This window comes from Boleophthalmus pectinirostris, unplaced genomic scaffold (assembly GCF_026225935.1).
Source record: "Boleophthalmus pectinirostris isolate CB_2022bp ecotype Guang Dong unplaced genomic scaffold, ASM2622593v1 HiC_scaffold_10, whole genome shotgun sequence".
NCBI lineage: Eukaryota > Metazoa > Chordata > Actinopteri > Gobiiformes > Gobiidae > Boleophthalmus > Boleophthalmus pectinirostris.
In genome coordinates this window covers 16,635,004-16,651,367 of record NW_026570971.1, presented here as the reverse complement: position 1 = coordinate 16,651,367, position 16,364 = coordinate 16,635,004, and the positions used below count along the sequence as shown (strand labels likewise).

General features: G+C 41.2%; 1 protein-coding gene and 1 pseudogene across 1 annotated transcript; both read left to right on the top strand.

The window, feature by feature from the left end:
* Positions 1–507: 507 nt before the first annotated feature.
* On the top strand, positions 508–7,428 carry LOC110155550 (sodium-dependent lysophosphatidylcholine symporter 1-B-like). Its single transcript, XM_055161499.1, has 14 exons — positions 508–916; positions 2,029–2,157; positions 2,386–2,510; positions 3,769–3,892; positions 3,969–4,047; positions 4,128–4,267; positions 4,349–4,439; positions 5,186–5,304; positions 5,383–5,466; positions 5,599–5,682; positions 5,763–5,875; positions 5,963–6,106; positions 6,220–6,396; positions 6,477–7,428. The coding sequence occupies exons 1-14, from the start codon at positions 833–835 to the stop codon at positions 6,523–6,525; spliced, it is 1,542 nt and encodes a 513-aa protein (XP_055017474.1). The 5' UTR covers positions 508–832; the 3' UTR covers positions 6,526–7,428.
* A 62-nt stretch (positions 7,429–7,490) lies between these two features.
* Positions 7,491–16,035, top strand: LOC129409730 (zona pellucida sperm-binding protein 3-like; annotated as a pseudogene).
* Positions 16,036–16,364: the final 329 nt, after the last annotated feature.

Below are 16,364 nucleotides of genomic sequence, written 5' to 3'. Positions count from 1 at the left end.
ACGACCACACATAACTTACTTGCTGAAGCTGGGACTGAACCACCAGGTGTCAAGATACAAAATTATTATTATTTTATTTATCATTTATATTATCATTTACATGCAGGTAAAATATGTTATAGCAAAAAACTGCTTTTTTTTCTTTCTTTTTTTAAAGGACTCACTTTGTTGTAAACCACCAGTGACTCACATCTTTTTGTTGAAATTGCGCAAATGAAACACTAGATGGCGTCCTTGTTCAATTGTTTTCATGTCGTTTCTTTGTAGTGACGCGTGCTTTTGAGGTGCAGTGCAACCTGTATTTTATTTTAACTATTGCTGTTTGCTATTTTTAAATTATAAAAAATAGGATTAACACTAATTCAAGAAAAGCAAACACACAAAGTAGATTAAAAGTTGAATGAAAATATTGGTTGGGCCCATCATGTCTAATATTGGGCGTGTCACTATTGTCTGGTTAGGGATGTATAAGGCGATAAACGCGCCATTTATGAAGGTCGTGACTTGTGTCAGGCTCTCATTGCGGCTCCCCCCATGGTTTTACTTCTTTTTATAAAACCTGGGCAAGAGCACATTTGTACATCTGTGGTACATCTCGATGCAGCTGGGGAGACGTCAGAGAACAGCCGAGTGCAGCGTCACCACTGACGCTGAAGCGTAGTAAAGCCGAGCACCAACCAGATGAATGACCTGAAGCCAGCGTAGAGCATTCACTTTTAGAGGACACGGCTACAGCACGATGTACTGAAGCGGTTTAAGGTTTAGCCACAGAGTTTATTGTCTTCCAACCTTCACGGCGCTTTTCGAATTCTCACGTTCACCTGTTTGTGCGATGGCAAGAGGAGAGGGCGCCGAGCAATACGCAGCGGTTTTATTGTCTGTGAAGCCTGTTGTAAACGCAGAGATCAAGGCTAAGGTAAATCAGTCCAACATTATATTGTCCTATTATTCTTTTTGTGTGATTAGGCTCACGGGAAATTACTTGAATGTTTAGACCTTTTGTGTAGTTGAACTCACTTCACAGGGACCACTACACGTGCGCCTCGATCACCACTTTGAGCGCATTTTCTCCCATAGCCTATTCTTGATGGAAGATTTCACCTTGCCTGCCAAGAAGAACCAATGCATGTGGTTCCAACTGTACACTTGTAATATCTTCCAGGCTGACGTAGGGCTGCTTTGGGAGTTGCGTGAGTCATTTGATGAAGGTGAAAATAGAAATAGACTAATTTCCAGTTGACACTCGTCTTGAGTGTATGAACTGATAAACTTTATCGAGACCCGTACTGTTACTGTCAGCTTAAATTTAGATGATAAAATGTTGCGAGTGGAAGGGTCACCTTTCACGAGGTTCCCCTAGTCAAACCCTCAGCAGCAGACTTCTATGTTGAACTTCTCCACTGTAGACCATTACTGACTACATTTTTATACAGGAGAGGGAGAGAGAAATTTGGCCTAGTTGTGTCTTAACAGTGTGTGCAGATATTTGTCTCTAGATTAAAGATCAGTTTCAGTTTTTGTACTATATCACAAAAGTATGCAGAATGGTCTGTTCTTAGATTTCAGCCTCCTGTTGTAAGAAGGACCTGAGGACATTTTACTATTGAAAAGATGTAAATAATATTTTGTTTTGATTTGATAACGGCCCATATTTTTCATAATTCTGAAATCCATGGGTATGCCCAGTAATTGTGCTAAAGATAAAGATGAACATCAGATAGAGTGGAAGGTTTGCAAATGATCCCACTAAACATCCTGTGGCCTGAGCCAATGGCAGAGCAGATGACGTGGCGTGAGAGTAAACTGTAGTAACCTCAGTATAATTCACACCACTACACAGCCATCTAGGGTTTACTGTAATCCAGGGGTGTAGGCATTGGGTAAGTCCCCATGGTCCCCTGATGAGCAGTTCAGACAGAATCGCTAACCCTATATTAAAAATAGCCACAAAGGCGTTTCTTAAGTTCATTTTTCATTACCTCTATATTGAATCTCATTTTAATGTTGCCCTTTAATTTGTCCTTACAGAAACCGAGGCAGAAAAATGGTCTGTCTGTGTGGAACAAACTGTGTTACGCCATTGGTGGTGCTCCCTACCAGATGACAGGCAGCGCTCTGGGATTCTTTCTCCAGATCTACCTCCTGGACGTGGCACTGGTGTGTTTACACTTAGTCGAGCATTTTAACTCAGACACACTCTGCTTTGTACCCCAATTATCAAATAATTAACCCCCCACTGGTCTATGCAAGAGTGAACAAAAGCTGGTTAATGCTGCCTTCCTTCTAATTTGTACATGAGAGTTTGGGTTTATTGTTGTCCTTGTCCATCACATGATGTTAAACACCTTCTCGTGTCTAATGCTGTGTGTATATTTGACTTCTTAGCTGGATCCTTTCCACGCCTCGGTCATCCTGTTTGTGGGGCGGGCCTGGGATGCTGTCACTGACCCCACTGTGGGCTTCTTGGTGAGCCGGAGCAGGTGGACTCGCATCGGACGCATGATGCCATGGTATGTGGCACGAACACTGTGGCAAAAATGTAAGATGTACAGTTGAAGTTGAAGTCGTGGGTGTCCACTCAGCTGTAACTATGGCAACAAGATGGGTGGGTTTTGACACAGAATAAGTGCTGAATATTTTGTCTCTTGATTTATCCATGTGGCATTGCCTGGCATATTGATAGATCTGTGATTTTCAAAATGGATTGCGCTCTGAATGTCAATCTCTTTGAGCAAAACCATGAGTTTGAAATCAATCTCCAGGCAAAAGGAGGGCATGCGAGATACAATACACACTAGCTAAAATATTGCAACAAAACACTGATGTAGATTGTAAATAAATATTTTATGCATCATTAGCTTTCATGATTCCCAGTGATATCTTTGTGTGTATACCTACTGTAGTTAGACATGCCGGCTGCTGTGCCTGTGCCGCGCATTGTGGGGGAGGGAGGGTTGACACGGCTCAGAGCTCTACAATTGGTCCAACCCACAACACACCATGATATTCAAACCAATCGGGGTCTGTCCTGTGTGCAAGTTTGACTTTCTAAATGTGAGAGGGAGGAGGGCCAAAACAGAGGAAGGTTACTTCAGTTCAAAAGCAAATATTAGAGGTTGGTGGTAAAAATAAACACAGTGATGGCTAGAAATGCGTTCATTGTTCTAATACAATACACACATTGTTCTAAGACAATACTGTGTTTTGATGTGTCATAAACTCAATTAAATGCACTCATTTAAAGCATACGTCAAGGTCATTTATCACACAAAACCGGAAACTATGCACAAATGTCGTAAAGAGTTGCTGAATAACTGATACGGTTGAAAGCAGCAATAAAATACTTTAGTTGTGTTCAATTGCCTAGTAACTTTGTCAAAAAGGAGACAGCTGAAGGACACTGAGCCTGCTACTTGTACCAAACCAGTCCACATGATTATGAGTAGCCCCCATCAGCTGACTATGGAGTATGAAAGCTTTCAGAAATATTCATTTGCACTGTGCATAGGATATAAATCCGTGCATATCTGGGAAAAGCGTGCATATTTGTCTGTAGTTGAGCATAAAATAAATATTTGTAAACTCTCAAATGAATTTCTACTGTCCCCAGACTGAGCCAGAGCCCCTTCATCCATAAACAAACTCGAGATTGGATTACGAGATTATTAACCAAGCATAAACATGAACATAAAATCTGAGATAAAGACATGATAAAAAACACCTCCTGTGAACATAAAATAATAAAATATTTTAACACTTTTTTTATAGGATCCTTTTATCTACACCTTTGGCAGTGCTGACATATTTTCTGATATGGTATGTGCCTCCATTTGAACAAGGCAAAGTCCTCTGGTACCTGGTGTTTTACTGCCTATTCCAGTCAATGCAAACGGTTAGTACTTCTGTCTAACACTTCCTCATCTGTTTTGACATTATGCACTAATTTAGGTTGTGTTGATTTATTCTAGTGTTTCCATGTTCCGTACTCGGTCCTCACCATGTTCTTAAGCAAACATCAGAAAGAACGGGACTCTGCCACTGCCTATCGTAAGTTGTAGTAAATTGTGCTTTATTTTCTTTCATTAAGTGACTTTTGTATGCCTTACCAAGCTGATTCATTTGTCCAGGTATGATGGTGGAAGTGTTGGGAAATGTTCTGGGTACAGCCATCCAAGGTCAAATAGTGGGCGGGGCTACTGCAGACTGTCCTACGGAGACAACAAATTCCTCCCAGATCAACAAAACCAAAATCTCACTAGAAGATACGGTCAGAACAGTAACTCTGCGGACTGTTTATATGCCTTATTATTTAACCAGATTTAACTAACTCTTTTATTATAATTTATAGAAACAAGCCTACATGTTTGCATCTGGTGTCATCTGTTGCATCTACATCGTCTGTGCTGTTGTCCTGTTCTTGGGTGTAAAGGAGCAAAAAGGTATCAGAGCAAACGTGAATGCTATAATCTCATTTAGCACAGGCGGTAATCGTGTAATGTAAACATGCACAGTGAGTTCTATATTTCACAGACTAGTCATTTATGCTGTAACCTATTCTAACAACTACAGCCTACACCAGTATCTTCTTGGCCAAGCTAACACAGACTATATCCATGTATGTTGAGTATGAGGCGGCTCTTTATAAGGAAATTGCTATTTAAATAGACCCGAGGCTTATTTGGTTAATATTTGATTACATCCTTAGTACACAACATATTCCGTCTTTTTTATTGACATATATTTAGGCTTATGCTTGCGTAAGTCTAAAATTTAGACTTAGGCAGCCATGTTCTGAGGCCCTTAAATTTCCTGAAATATTTTTTAAAAAGCTTTTCTTTTGAATCAAACCAAAGGCAAAACCTTTTTTTTTTCTTTTTAATCTGTGTTATTGTAATATATTGTGATGTTTGAGCTACTGTATCCAAGTAATTTCCCTTATGGATCAATAAAGTTTGTCTAAGTCTAAAGTGAACAATGAAAAATAGTGTGGATATTGACAAACAAGAGCTCAAGGATTCTTTATTCCCACCTCAAAACGACTCCAAACATGGTTTATCAGTGTCATGGCCACCTCATTCTTCCTCAGTTGCACCAAGCTCATACTTTGTACTTTATATCTTTATTTTGTTATCTAATACAGCTTTGAATAATGTTACATAATGTTAGTTTATTTTATTTTTTTCAGACAACGGAGAGAAAAAGTCTGCGCCTCTCACTTTCCAGCGTGGACTATGGCTGGTGATGAGCCACAGCTCATATGTAAAACTGGTTATCAGCTTCCTTTTCACATCGCTGGCCTTTATGGTAATGTTTGGAAATGTTCTTGTTATTGCAGATGGTATTATACTAAATAGCACTAAATTGTGTTTATTTCTCTTGTAGCTCATAGAGGGAAACTTTGCCCTTTTCATCATGTACGCTCTTGGCCACAGAAATGACTTTCAGAACATTCTTCTTGTAATCATGGTAAGACTTCTCAAACTATTACCTCAAAATTTTATATGTTTTGGACATGCTACTTGTTTTCAGATTGTTATACTTCTAGATGTATTAGTATTGATTTTGTGTGTACTAAACTTTCATATTGCTTGCCTCTAGTTGTCTGGCAGTCTGACCATTCCTTGCTGGCAATGGTTCCTTACTCGCTTTGGCAAGAAGACAGCTGTTTATATTGGCAACTCTGTAAGTGTAATAAAGTTCAATTCATTTCACAAGATTACAATTTGACAAAAACCATAACCTGATTTTCCATCCCTGTTTAGTGGGCAATTCCTTTTATGATCCTTATAGTTTCCATTAAAAGCAACTTGATCATTTCCTACATGGTGTCAGTAGCTGCTGGAGTGAGTGTAGCAGCATCATTCCTATTGCCCTGGTGAGCTCACACACAGATACAGAATGATGAATTTGTAAGATGTCTTGAAACTTTAAACTGAAGCAAACATGCATGTATTTCTTTCAGGTCCATGCTTCCAGATGTGGTGGATGACTTCAAACTTAAAAATCCAGATGTTCATGGACACGAAGCAATCTTCTATTCTTTCTACGTCTTCTTCCTTAAATTTGCCTCTGGCATCTCTTTGGGCATCTCCACTCTCAGTTTAAAGTGAGTTTTTATTTTACTATACTTTAAAGTTATATAAACCACACCAGTCTTTTGTTACCACACTAAACCCTTAAACCGGACAATCCACTTATATTTTGTGCATTTTTCTACAGATTTGCAGGATATGTGACCGGAGCTTGCTCCCAGCCGGAGTCGGTTAGTTTAACCCTGAAGATGCTGGTTTGTCCTGTGCCACTGGTACTCATTGTTTTTGGACTGCTAATATTAAAAACATACCCTATAGATGAAGAAACCAGAAAATGCAATCAAAAACAACTGCAGGAAATTCTGTAAGTTCAAGATCAATTGATTGCTGTATTTAAGTAGTGGAACATTGTAGACTAAAACTTGGTTTTCTGTGTTATTTTAGGGACTCTGAATCTGATTCTGAATCGTCAATACTCGGGAGCAGTGTTTAGTACAGCCTGTACTGGGCTTGACATTTTTGCACCTGTTGAAGCAAACCCTAGACCAAGGACCACAGCTGCCTCTACCAGAAAAACTCCCATGGAGCCCCCTGGTGGCAAAATGGTGTTGGTTCTCCACATGATGAAATATTATTTTCCAAAGAGCTTTAGTTTCAAGGTCTGCATTGTTACATTATGAATTTGGGGTTCTGATGTCGGTGGCTACTAGTTCATCCCTTGGTTTACTCCATGTGAGGAGTAGAGCTGTTTCTCTTGTCAAATGTGTAGCAATTCAGACGGTCTGAATTGCCAATTTGTGCCCTTATTTTGAAGGGTCCACCAGCACTATTCCACTGAATGAGGCTGAAGCTGTGCCAGTTTCTACACATTATTTTATATTCCACATCTAAATGTGAAATCTACTTGAATTCAAATGATGGGGAAGGCACATGACACCAACTATATCTATTTGACTAAATCACTGCCTTACACTCTGTCTGAGATGAGATTATTTTGTCTTTTCTTTTTGCTACATGCAAGGAGGAAATACATTTTGAATGAAGCTTGATGATTTCATAGTCAGAACACAGAATACCTCAAAGTATTTTAGCAACACTTATTCAAACCACTTCTTGCTTAAATTAATTATTTATTGTAAGCGATACAGATGGTAATTCTCCTGTGGAATTAAATATTTAAATTATTTATTAAAACTTGTTGCTCAAAATGTAAGACAAAGATGTAGGTATATATTCCTGTAGAGATTTGTACTGAACACAAAGCCTGTGTTCAAGTTGCTGCTGTAAAATGCGATGTAAAAACAGATAACTTTAATCTGTGAATTTATTTGTTGTGTTGAATGTTTGTAAAATGTTTTCTTGAATGTTACTTTTGAATAAAAAAAACAAAACAAAACTGCTTCAACATTTTGTGATGTTATCAGCACACGTGATTTATCACTCCCAGGTGTTCCTCACCTGGCCTAGCGCGTGGAATGATGGGAAAGCAAACGCGAACGAAACTCACTGCGCTAGAGACAGAAAGAAAATGTATCCTTTATCTTCTGTTGGGTGTTGCATTGTTTAGCCTTTCTTCGTCCGCAGCTAAAGTAACGCCTGCTTTTATAAGGACAACTACTGAGGAGTACGTGAAACTTGCATCAATAAAAGCCACAACATCAAGGACAAGCGCGCCTCTCCTGCTCCATCCTCACTCCTCTGTGGTTCAGTACTTCCAGTCTGATGGTGCACAGCTCCAGTCAGACACAGCCCCGCTCCCGGACGTCTCTGTGACCTGCGCCAGATCTGACTTCACTGTGCGGGTCAAAGTGGATTCTACGGGCTGGGCGCTGACGCCAGTGACCTGAGGCTGGGCAGCACCTGCCAAAGTAACGGCGTGCTGCGTCCTTCCGGTGACCTTCTGTTCTCTTACCCGCTCACAGAGTGCGGCGGTGTGCGTGAGGTAAATACTTCACCGTCAGGTTGTCCTGCCCCAGACAGTGAAATCAAAGTGTCCTCTGTCCCTACAGTTGTTGCCCGGTTATCTGTCCTACAAGTTTGTTCTCCACTATGACCCCTTTCCAGAGCATTTTCCAAGTAAACCCCACGCGGTCACTGTCAACATAGAGTGTCGATATCAGAGGTGGGCCTGCGCCTTTTTACTGCACATACTATCTGTGGTTTGTGACAATACATTTAGGCTATTACAGTAATAACTTTAGACATCCTGTTGCATTTGTGTAAAACGAGCCATTGCAAGGTTCTGATGCTGAATCTGTTTGCACACAGGAACCACTACCTGCACAAACTGGCCATAAAACCCTCATGGGAACCTCGCATTGTACATAAAAGGCTGAGGGCAAGTCACACTAACTTCAACATACAGCTGATGGATGGTGAGTCTAACTTGAATGTGTAAACTCTTTTTGGTTATTTTTGAGCTTCTTTAAAGCTGCAGTATTTAACTTTTTTGGTGGAGGGTCCCACCTGCTTATAATGTTCAACAGTATGGCAATAAACTCATCATTTTCCCTGTAGACAAGCAGGTGACGCAAGCATCAGAAGTTACATGGTGCATCTTTTAATATTTTGCTTGGATTACTTTTTGGAAGTGAAGTTATTGATCAATTGGAATAAAGTATGTAATATTCCATCGTTTTGTTACTTTTCCTCCAAATATCTTAGACACATGGACAAATCCTGTCAAATCCAGGGTGTTCCAGCTTGGGGAGTGGGTCAACTTCCAGGTCTCTGCTCCTCACTTACCTCCTGGACAAAAACTCTACATCAACAGCTGTTCTGCAACTCCAGTGACTCACTCCAATTCAAATGTAAAATTTACTATTATTGACAATTATGGGTGAGTGTTTTGCACTGTCATTTGTATCATTGTTTACTCTTCCACATATGCACAATATTGTTTGGTTTTGGTTTTGGCTTGAACAGCTGTTTAATGGACAGTAAAATAGAGCCCGGTGCATCGAAGTTTGTCACCCGAACAGACAAGAGCTTGAGATTTTCCTTAACAGCCTTTCAGTTTGTCACTGATCCTGATGCTGAGGTGAGATGAAAAAGTTAAGATGCACACTGTAACTTTTCTGCTGGAGGTTACGCCAACTGCTTGTCTCCATGGATATTCTATTGTTTTGCTAGAGTGTTTCAAAGTGTGGCATTCAACTTGGCTCCATGGAGGCAAGCGTCACCGCCAGGCCAAGTTACAGGTCAGATTTATGGTGAGGCAAGCCTGCTCAGAAATAAAAGCTCCTGCAATTAAATAACTGCAGGACAGATATAGTAAATGCCATACTGTGCCATTCTAAGCAAAACAATTTCATCTTTGTGGAGACAAGCAGAGGTGGGAGAAAGTTGTTGTTTTGCAAGTCTCAAGTCAGTCTCAAGTCTTTGACCTCAATTCTGAGTCAAGTCCCAATTCAGTCCAAGGCAAGGCAAGGCAAGTTTATTTGTATAGCACAATTCGTACACAAAGTAATTCAAAGTGCTTTACAGAATAAGAAATACATTAAAATCATAATAAAAACAAATCAAAACATAAATAATCATGAAGATTAAAATTAAAAAAGAGAGAAGAGTGCGGAATGAAAACCTTTCAGTTATATGCACAGTTAAACAGAAATGTTTTGAGTCTGGATTTAAACAGCGTCACAGAAGAGTCTGTCTCACATGTTCAGGAAGACTGTTCCAGGTTTTAGCTGCATGAACCTGAAATGCTGACTCCCCTTGTTTAGTCCTGCCTCTGGGCACCAGCAGGAGGCCGGTCCCTGAGGTCCTCAGAGTGCGAGATGGTTCATATGACACTAACATGTCACAGATGTACTTTGGTGCTCGGCCATGGAGAGACTTGTACACAAGCAGAGCTGCTTTAAAGTCTATTCTCTGAGGCACAGGAAGCCAGTGCAGAGACCTGAGCACAGGACTTATGTGCTCGTACTTCCTAGTTCGAGTAAGGACCCGAGCTGCAGCATTCTGGATGTTCTGCAGCTGTCTCACAGCTCGTTTGGAGAGACCAGTGAGCAGACCATTACAGTAGTCTAACCTACTGGAGACAAATGCATGGATAAGTTTCTCCAAGTCTGATTTAGACAGTAAACCTTTGATTTTTGCTATGTTTTTTAGATGATAAAAGGCTGCAGATGTTATTGATTTTATGTGACTGTTAAAGTTCAAGTCTGAGTCCATTATTACCCCTAGATTTCTTGCCTGATTTGAAGGTTTTAGAGCGAGAGAGACTGGAGGTGACTGCTGACACTGTCCCTTTGTTTCTGTGGACCAAACACTATGACTTCAGTCTTGTCAGAGTTTAGCTGGAGAAAGTTGTTTTGCATCCACACACTGATCTGTTGGATGCAGTGACAAAGTGACTCCACTGGTCCATAGTCTCCTGCTGCCAGAGAGACGTAGATCTGAGTGTCATCTGCATAATTGTGGTACGACACGTTATTGCTGCTTATTAACTGGCCTAATGGCAGCATGTAGAGATTGAACAACAGGGGGCCCAGGATTGACCCCTGAGGCACCCCACAGGTCAGGGCCATGTCATCTGAGACACAGTTTCCAATTTCAACAAAATACTTCCTGTCTTCTAGATAGGACTTGAACCAGTTTAGTACAGTACCAGAAATGCCCACCCAGTCCTCTAGTCTCTGTAAGAGGATCCCATGATCGACAGTGTCAAAAGCAGCACTCAGATCTAACAGGATCAAGACTGAGACTTTGCCTGCATCAGTGTTCAGGCGGATGTCATTTGTCACCTTGATAAGAGCAGTCTCAGTGCTGTGGTGGGCTCTAAAACCTGACTGGAAAACATCAAAGGAGTTGTTCATTTGGAGAAAGTTCGTAAGCTGTTGGTAAACAGCTTTTTCAAGGACTTTGCCAAAAAACGGCAGATTTGAGATGGGTCGGAAATTGTTCAGTACTGTGGCATCAAGACTGCTCTTCTTTAGGAGAGGCTTAATGACCGCAGTTTTCAATGCATTTGGGAATGTTCCAGATTGAAGTGACATGTTAACTATGTGAGTGAGTGGTGAAAGTAAACTGTTGAGGACGGACTTTAGAAATCTAGTGGGTAACATGTCCAGGCAGCAAGTAGATGAACTCAGACTGGTAACGATCTCTAAAACAGTTTTGTCAGTTACAGGTGCAAAGTGATTCAGCTCTAAGTGTCTCTGTGGCTGCATGCTTGTTATTTGTGTTGTGGAATTGATGGCATTTTTGATGCCCTGAACTTTGTCATTAAAGAAAACTGCAAACTCATTACATTTAGATGTGGAAATTAGTTCTAGTGGCAGTGGAGCTGGAGGGTTTGTTAATCTGTTCACTGTTGCAAACAGGACACGAGAGTTGTTACTGCAATTACCAATAATGTCCGAAAAATACTTCTCTCTTGTTTTACTCAAAGTGTAGTTGTACATATGCATTGTTCCTCTGTAAATCTCATAATGAACCTGGAGGTTTGACTTGCGCCATTTCCGCTCAGCCTTCCGGCACTCCCTTTTCTGTGCCCTGACTGAGTCATCATTCCTCCACGGAGCTTTTTGCCTATCTTTAACCACTTTAACCTTTATCGGAGCGATGGCATCCAGAACATTCAAAACACTCAAAGTCACAGAGTTCAACACATCATCAACATTAGAACATGAGGCAATTTCAAAATGTATCATTTCCATGAACAGTGCACCTGTGTTGTCATTTATGTGTCTCCTTCGAACAACTGTAGGAGCAGCCGGTGGTTTGGGAATAACAGACAGGTCAAAGAAGACACAGAAATGATCAGACAGAGCAACATCAACCACATTGACATTTGAAATATTTACACCCTTTGTAATGAGCAGGTCCAGAGTGTGCCCTCTGTTGTGAGAGTGGGCTCACTGACATGCTGAGTCAGACCAAAAGTTTCAAGGACAACACTAAGCTCTTTGGCATTTTTGTCACACACATTATCCACATGTACATTAAAATCACCTGTAATGACTAAACCATCAAAGTCTGTGCATACAACTGAAAGCATCTCAGTAAAATCATCAATAAAACTTTGACAGTGCTGAGGAGGTTTGTATATGACTATGTAGAGTATGGACGGTGATTGTTTTAGCTCCATTTTGAAGGAAACATACTCAAATGATGAAAACACCCCAAATGACAACCTGTGTGTAACCAAATGATCTCTAAAAAATGCACACACTCCTCCACCCTTTTTATTTGCTCGTGTTTTCAGATTCAAATTTGAAGTTGGGAGGGGTTGATTCCACTAGCACTGCATGACCTGTGTTTTTGTCAAGCCATGTTTCAGTTAAAAACATAAAGTCAAGATTAAAAGAAGAAATAAAATCATGAATTAGAAATGATTTGTTACATAAAGATCTGACATTGAGCACAGCAAGTTTCTGATTAGTTTCAGTAGGACTGGATGTTATCTTCTTACAGGGAACGTGAACTAAATTTCTCTGATTAGACAGTCTAACTGTCCTTCTTTTAATCTGTCTACGTGTTGTAACTGGAGCTATAGCTCCATCGCAGGGCCCCAGCCTGATATTACCTTTATCATGACTGTATGTCCTGGGACAGCAGAGGCCCTGTGCGTCCTAGCTCTTGGTGATAACAGCTCTGGGGAAAGGCGGGGAGGGCGAGCAGGGGAGAGTTTGGGTAAGTGACCAGGTGAGGGACCAGGTGAGGGCCGAGGAGGTGGCCGAGGAGGTGGAATACGGGGAGGTTTGGGTGAGGGGCCTGGTAAGGACCGAGGAGGTGGAGTAGGGGGAGGTTTGGGTGAAAAATTAGAGGGGAGAGCTGAGAGAGTCTCTGGTGGTGAAACAGGCACAGTTTTGTATGGGGGAGAGTTCAACATAACCCTTGACCGTGCTATGTTAGGTGTGAGAGGAACCATCTTGATTCCCGATCTGATGAGGCTTTCTAGATGGTTGGGCAGTGCCATGGGTGAAGGTGGGGAGGAGAAGGAGAGTGAAGAGTCCGTTGATGGAGTAGATGTAGCAAGGGGGACTCCAGGCTGGTCTGTGGGCAGCGGAGGTGATGGGTGTGCTGGTGGCGCTGGTGGTGGTGTTGCTGACTCATTCTCTGGGGGAGGTGGTGCTGCTGACTTGTTCTCTGGGGGAGGGGAAGGTGGTGATGCTGACTTGTTCTGGGGGAGGGGAGGTGGTTCTGCTGACTTGTTCTCTGGGGGGGGGAGGTGGTTGCTGACTTGTTCTCTGGGGGAGGGGGAGGTGATGGTTTGCTGACTGTTTCTCTGGGGGAGGGGGAGGTGATTGCTGCTGAGTTGTTGTCTGGGGGAGGGGGAAGTGGTTGTGGTTGTGGCAGTGGTGGTGCTGTCAATGGTGCTGACTTGTTGGCTGGTTCTCTGTTAGGTGCAGCAGGGATGCTTCTCCCATTTCTCTTTTCTCTCACTGGATGCACAGGACCCTGTCCAGGCCGGTGCCTCAGAGCGTGGAGGAGGTTTTCCGTCAACACTCTCACTCCACCTCTGCTTAGGTGTGGGCCATTTCCCTCGAACAGGTCCTTCCGTTTCCAAAAAAGATCAAAGTTCTCAATGTAGTGCAATCCTCTGGCCGCACACACATGTTCAGCAGCCACGTGTTCAGCTGAAACAGTCGGGTAAATTTGTTCCTGTTCCTTAGGTCTATGTTGGGAAGAGGTCCACTGATAAATGTCTTAACCTCCACTTTATTAAGCTCCTCGAATAATTTTGTGAAATCCCTTTTCAAGACTTCACTCTGTTCCATTCTGATGTCCACTGCACCCACATGCACAATCAGCTGTTTGACCCCTTGGTGTGTTGACAAAACGTTTGGCAGGAGTTTTGTTATCTCAGTAACAGTGTAGGTCGGGTAGCAGCATGTTAGGATTCTTCTGTGACTCACACCACTGATAGCCCCGTCTCCTAGCAGCAACGTATCTCTGACCTTGACGTTTGGCACAGATTCCCGGTATGCCTGCACTCTTTTGGCAACTTTATTGTTCTTGTTTTGTGATGACAGTACATTATCCCTTTGTACGTTAACATCAGTCTGTGACAGTGGTGAAAATCTGTTTGTTAGCTTTATTGTGGGTGCATTGTCTTTTTTCACTCGCTGCGCTGGCTTAGCATTTTGGTCTGTACCAAGTTTTGGAAAAGACACAGTATCACTCAGGTTTAAGTTGAAAGAATTTTCACCCTCTTCTCTAGAAGTAACTGTAGGTTGCTCACCACTGGAAGTCACTGGTAGCGTCTGATGAAGTCCTTTTTCAGTTTCTAAAGCAAATATCCGTGCTTGTAGCTCATAAATTTCTTGTTGATAGTTCCGACAGCGCTCACAGATAGAATTCCCTTGGTTTCTTCTCCCCGACATGTTGCTGGCTCATCAGATGATTTGTTAAAAAATGTAAAAATGTTTAAAAGTATTAATTTACTTAAAAGGAAATCAAAAATAGCCGTTGTTGGAGGAGGTAAACTGATTAAAAAGCAAAAACAGCAGGAGCAAGCAAGGATAGCGTCCGCTATCCTCCAACTCAAGTCCAAGTCCTCTGCTTTGAGCTTTAAGTCATTTCAAGTCTTTAAGCCAAAGTACCAAATACAGCTTGTATTTTTTGCAAATTATATGATTTCTCAAATTGTATTTTAAAGGTTTTTGTTTATTTAGAAGTGCAGTATATTGGAGAGGCTTGAGGAGCTGTTTCCTTTCTTCTTTATTACGACCATAATGTTTCACACTAAGGTCTTGTAAAGAGAGATTTTAAAAGTGCATAATAATAGTTATTTTGTCCTGTAGTCTGCACTGAAATGGGAGAATTGTGTTCTTTGTAGTTCCCTCTTTTACTGTATTGTCTTTTAATGAAACAGTATCACAGCAGTTCAGTTACTGTTGCATTCATAATAACAAATAGAGAAGTGGGAGGGACATGTTCCAAATTGTTCCTTTAAATTAAGCACTGATGTATAAGCTGTAAAGAGAAAAGTTTAAAATCTTCATGTCCAAGGGCTCAAGTCTAAGTCAAGTCCCAAGTCAATGACCTTCAAGTCCAATTTGGGCCCCAAGTCTTAGTCCATTTTCTAAAGTCAAATCTGACCAGAGTCCAAGTCATGACTTGCAAGTCCCCATACCTGAAGACAAGCATGCCCCCCCTCCATCAGAAAAGTTACATAGTGCACCTTTAAGTTCATAAAGACAGTATGACATAAATGTAACCCTAGCTGTGGTTTTCAGATCAGCATGAGTTGCCAGTTACATGTCACATCTGCTGGTCCAAGCCAAGCACACAAATCCTGCACATACACTCAAGAAAGGTAAGCAAACACAGAATTTGTAAGTAGCACTAAATGTTTTTGTGTGGTGTAATGTGACTTTGCAGATGGGAGGCCCTCTCCGGTGATGATGTCTGCAAATGCTGTGACTCTCAATGTGTGACCTCCAAACGACAAAGAGTCATGATGGATGGTCAGTGATTATTGACATTAACAACCACATTTTCCAAAAATTATGTAATTGCTTGTTTTATTCCAGGCATTACTAGCAGTGAATCCTTGTGGGTATCTAACCATCCAGACTCCTCCAGCTCTAACATACACACAACTGGTGCAGATAAGATCCATAATAGTGCAGAAAAGGCCAAAAATTCCAGGCAAAAGCAAGCAAGCCTTAAAGAAACTGCAGATATAACTCAAACTAAGATAAGCTCTTCTAAATCTGATGTTTCCTCACTGTTAAAGTGGACTACACAAGGTCCAGAAGAAGACAAAGTACAAGTTGTTGAGCACAGTAATGATATGCAGGTCAAATCTACCATGAAGAGGCTGGAATATCAAAGGATGAAACCAGACGCTGCGTTAAAAGAAAAAGCTGCACCACTACTGGATCCTGATGGAAGTGAGAATGCAGAGAGCAAACGAGTGTTGGAACAGAACCGTGATGAGAATGTGAAGGTGCTAGAAGCAAAGGACACTACTTGGTATTTCACTTGGAGATAATTTTCTTTTCAAATGCTCAATTTGATTTTGTTTTATTAAATGAAAACACTGCAACGGTTGTGCCTCACTTCTTACTAGAGATATGACAATATAAATTAGTGTTACGATTATTGTGAAAAGAAACATGATTTTATGATTCACAAATGACTGACACCCTGATTAAACAATAGGGTAATGCATAAAATGTTTTCATTCACAACATCTAATAGATTTAATACAATTGGTCACAGCAACGGCAATCAAACTTTCTAAATTATAAAGTTAATGCGACAAACTAAAAAAAACTACATATAAAGTGTTTTTTGGAGAATAGGTTGAATTGTAATCCCATATTTTTGGTCCTAAAATTCTTTTTGACCTGCTGATCTTGACATCCCTTACTA

Bases quoted from the DNA above. Each gene is read 5' to 3' on its own strand.
- LOC110155550 (XM_055161499.1), top strand. From the start codon at position 833: ATGGCAAGAGGAGAGGGCGCCGAGCAATACGCAGCGGTTTTATTGTCT. The intron at 2,511-3,768 runs GTATGTGGCACG...CTTTTTTTATAG, and splicing joins ATCGGACGCATGATGCCATG to GATCCTTTTATCTACACCTT. The intron at 5,683-5,762 runs GTAAGTGTAATA...ATCCCTGTTTAG, and splicing joins CTGTTTATATTGGCAACTCT to TGGGCAATTCCTTTTATGAT.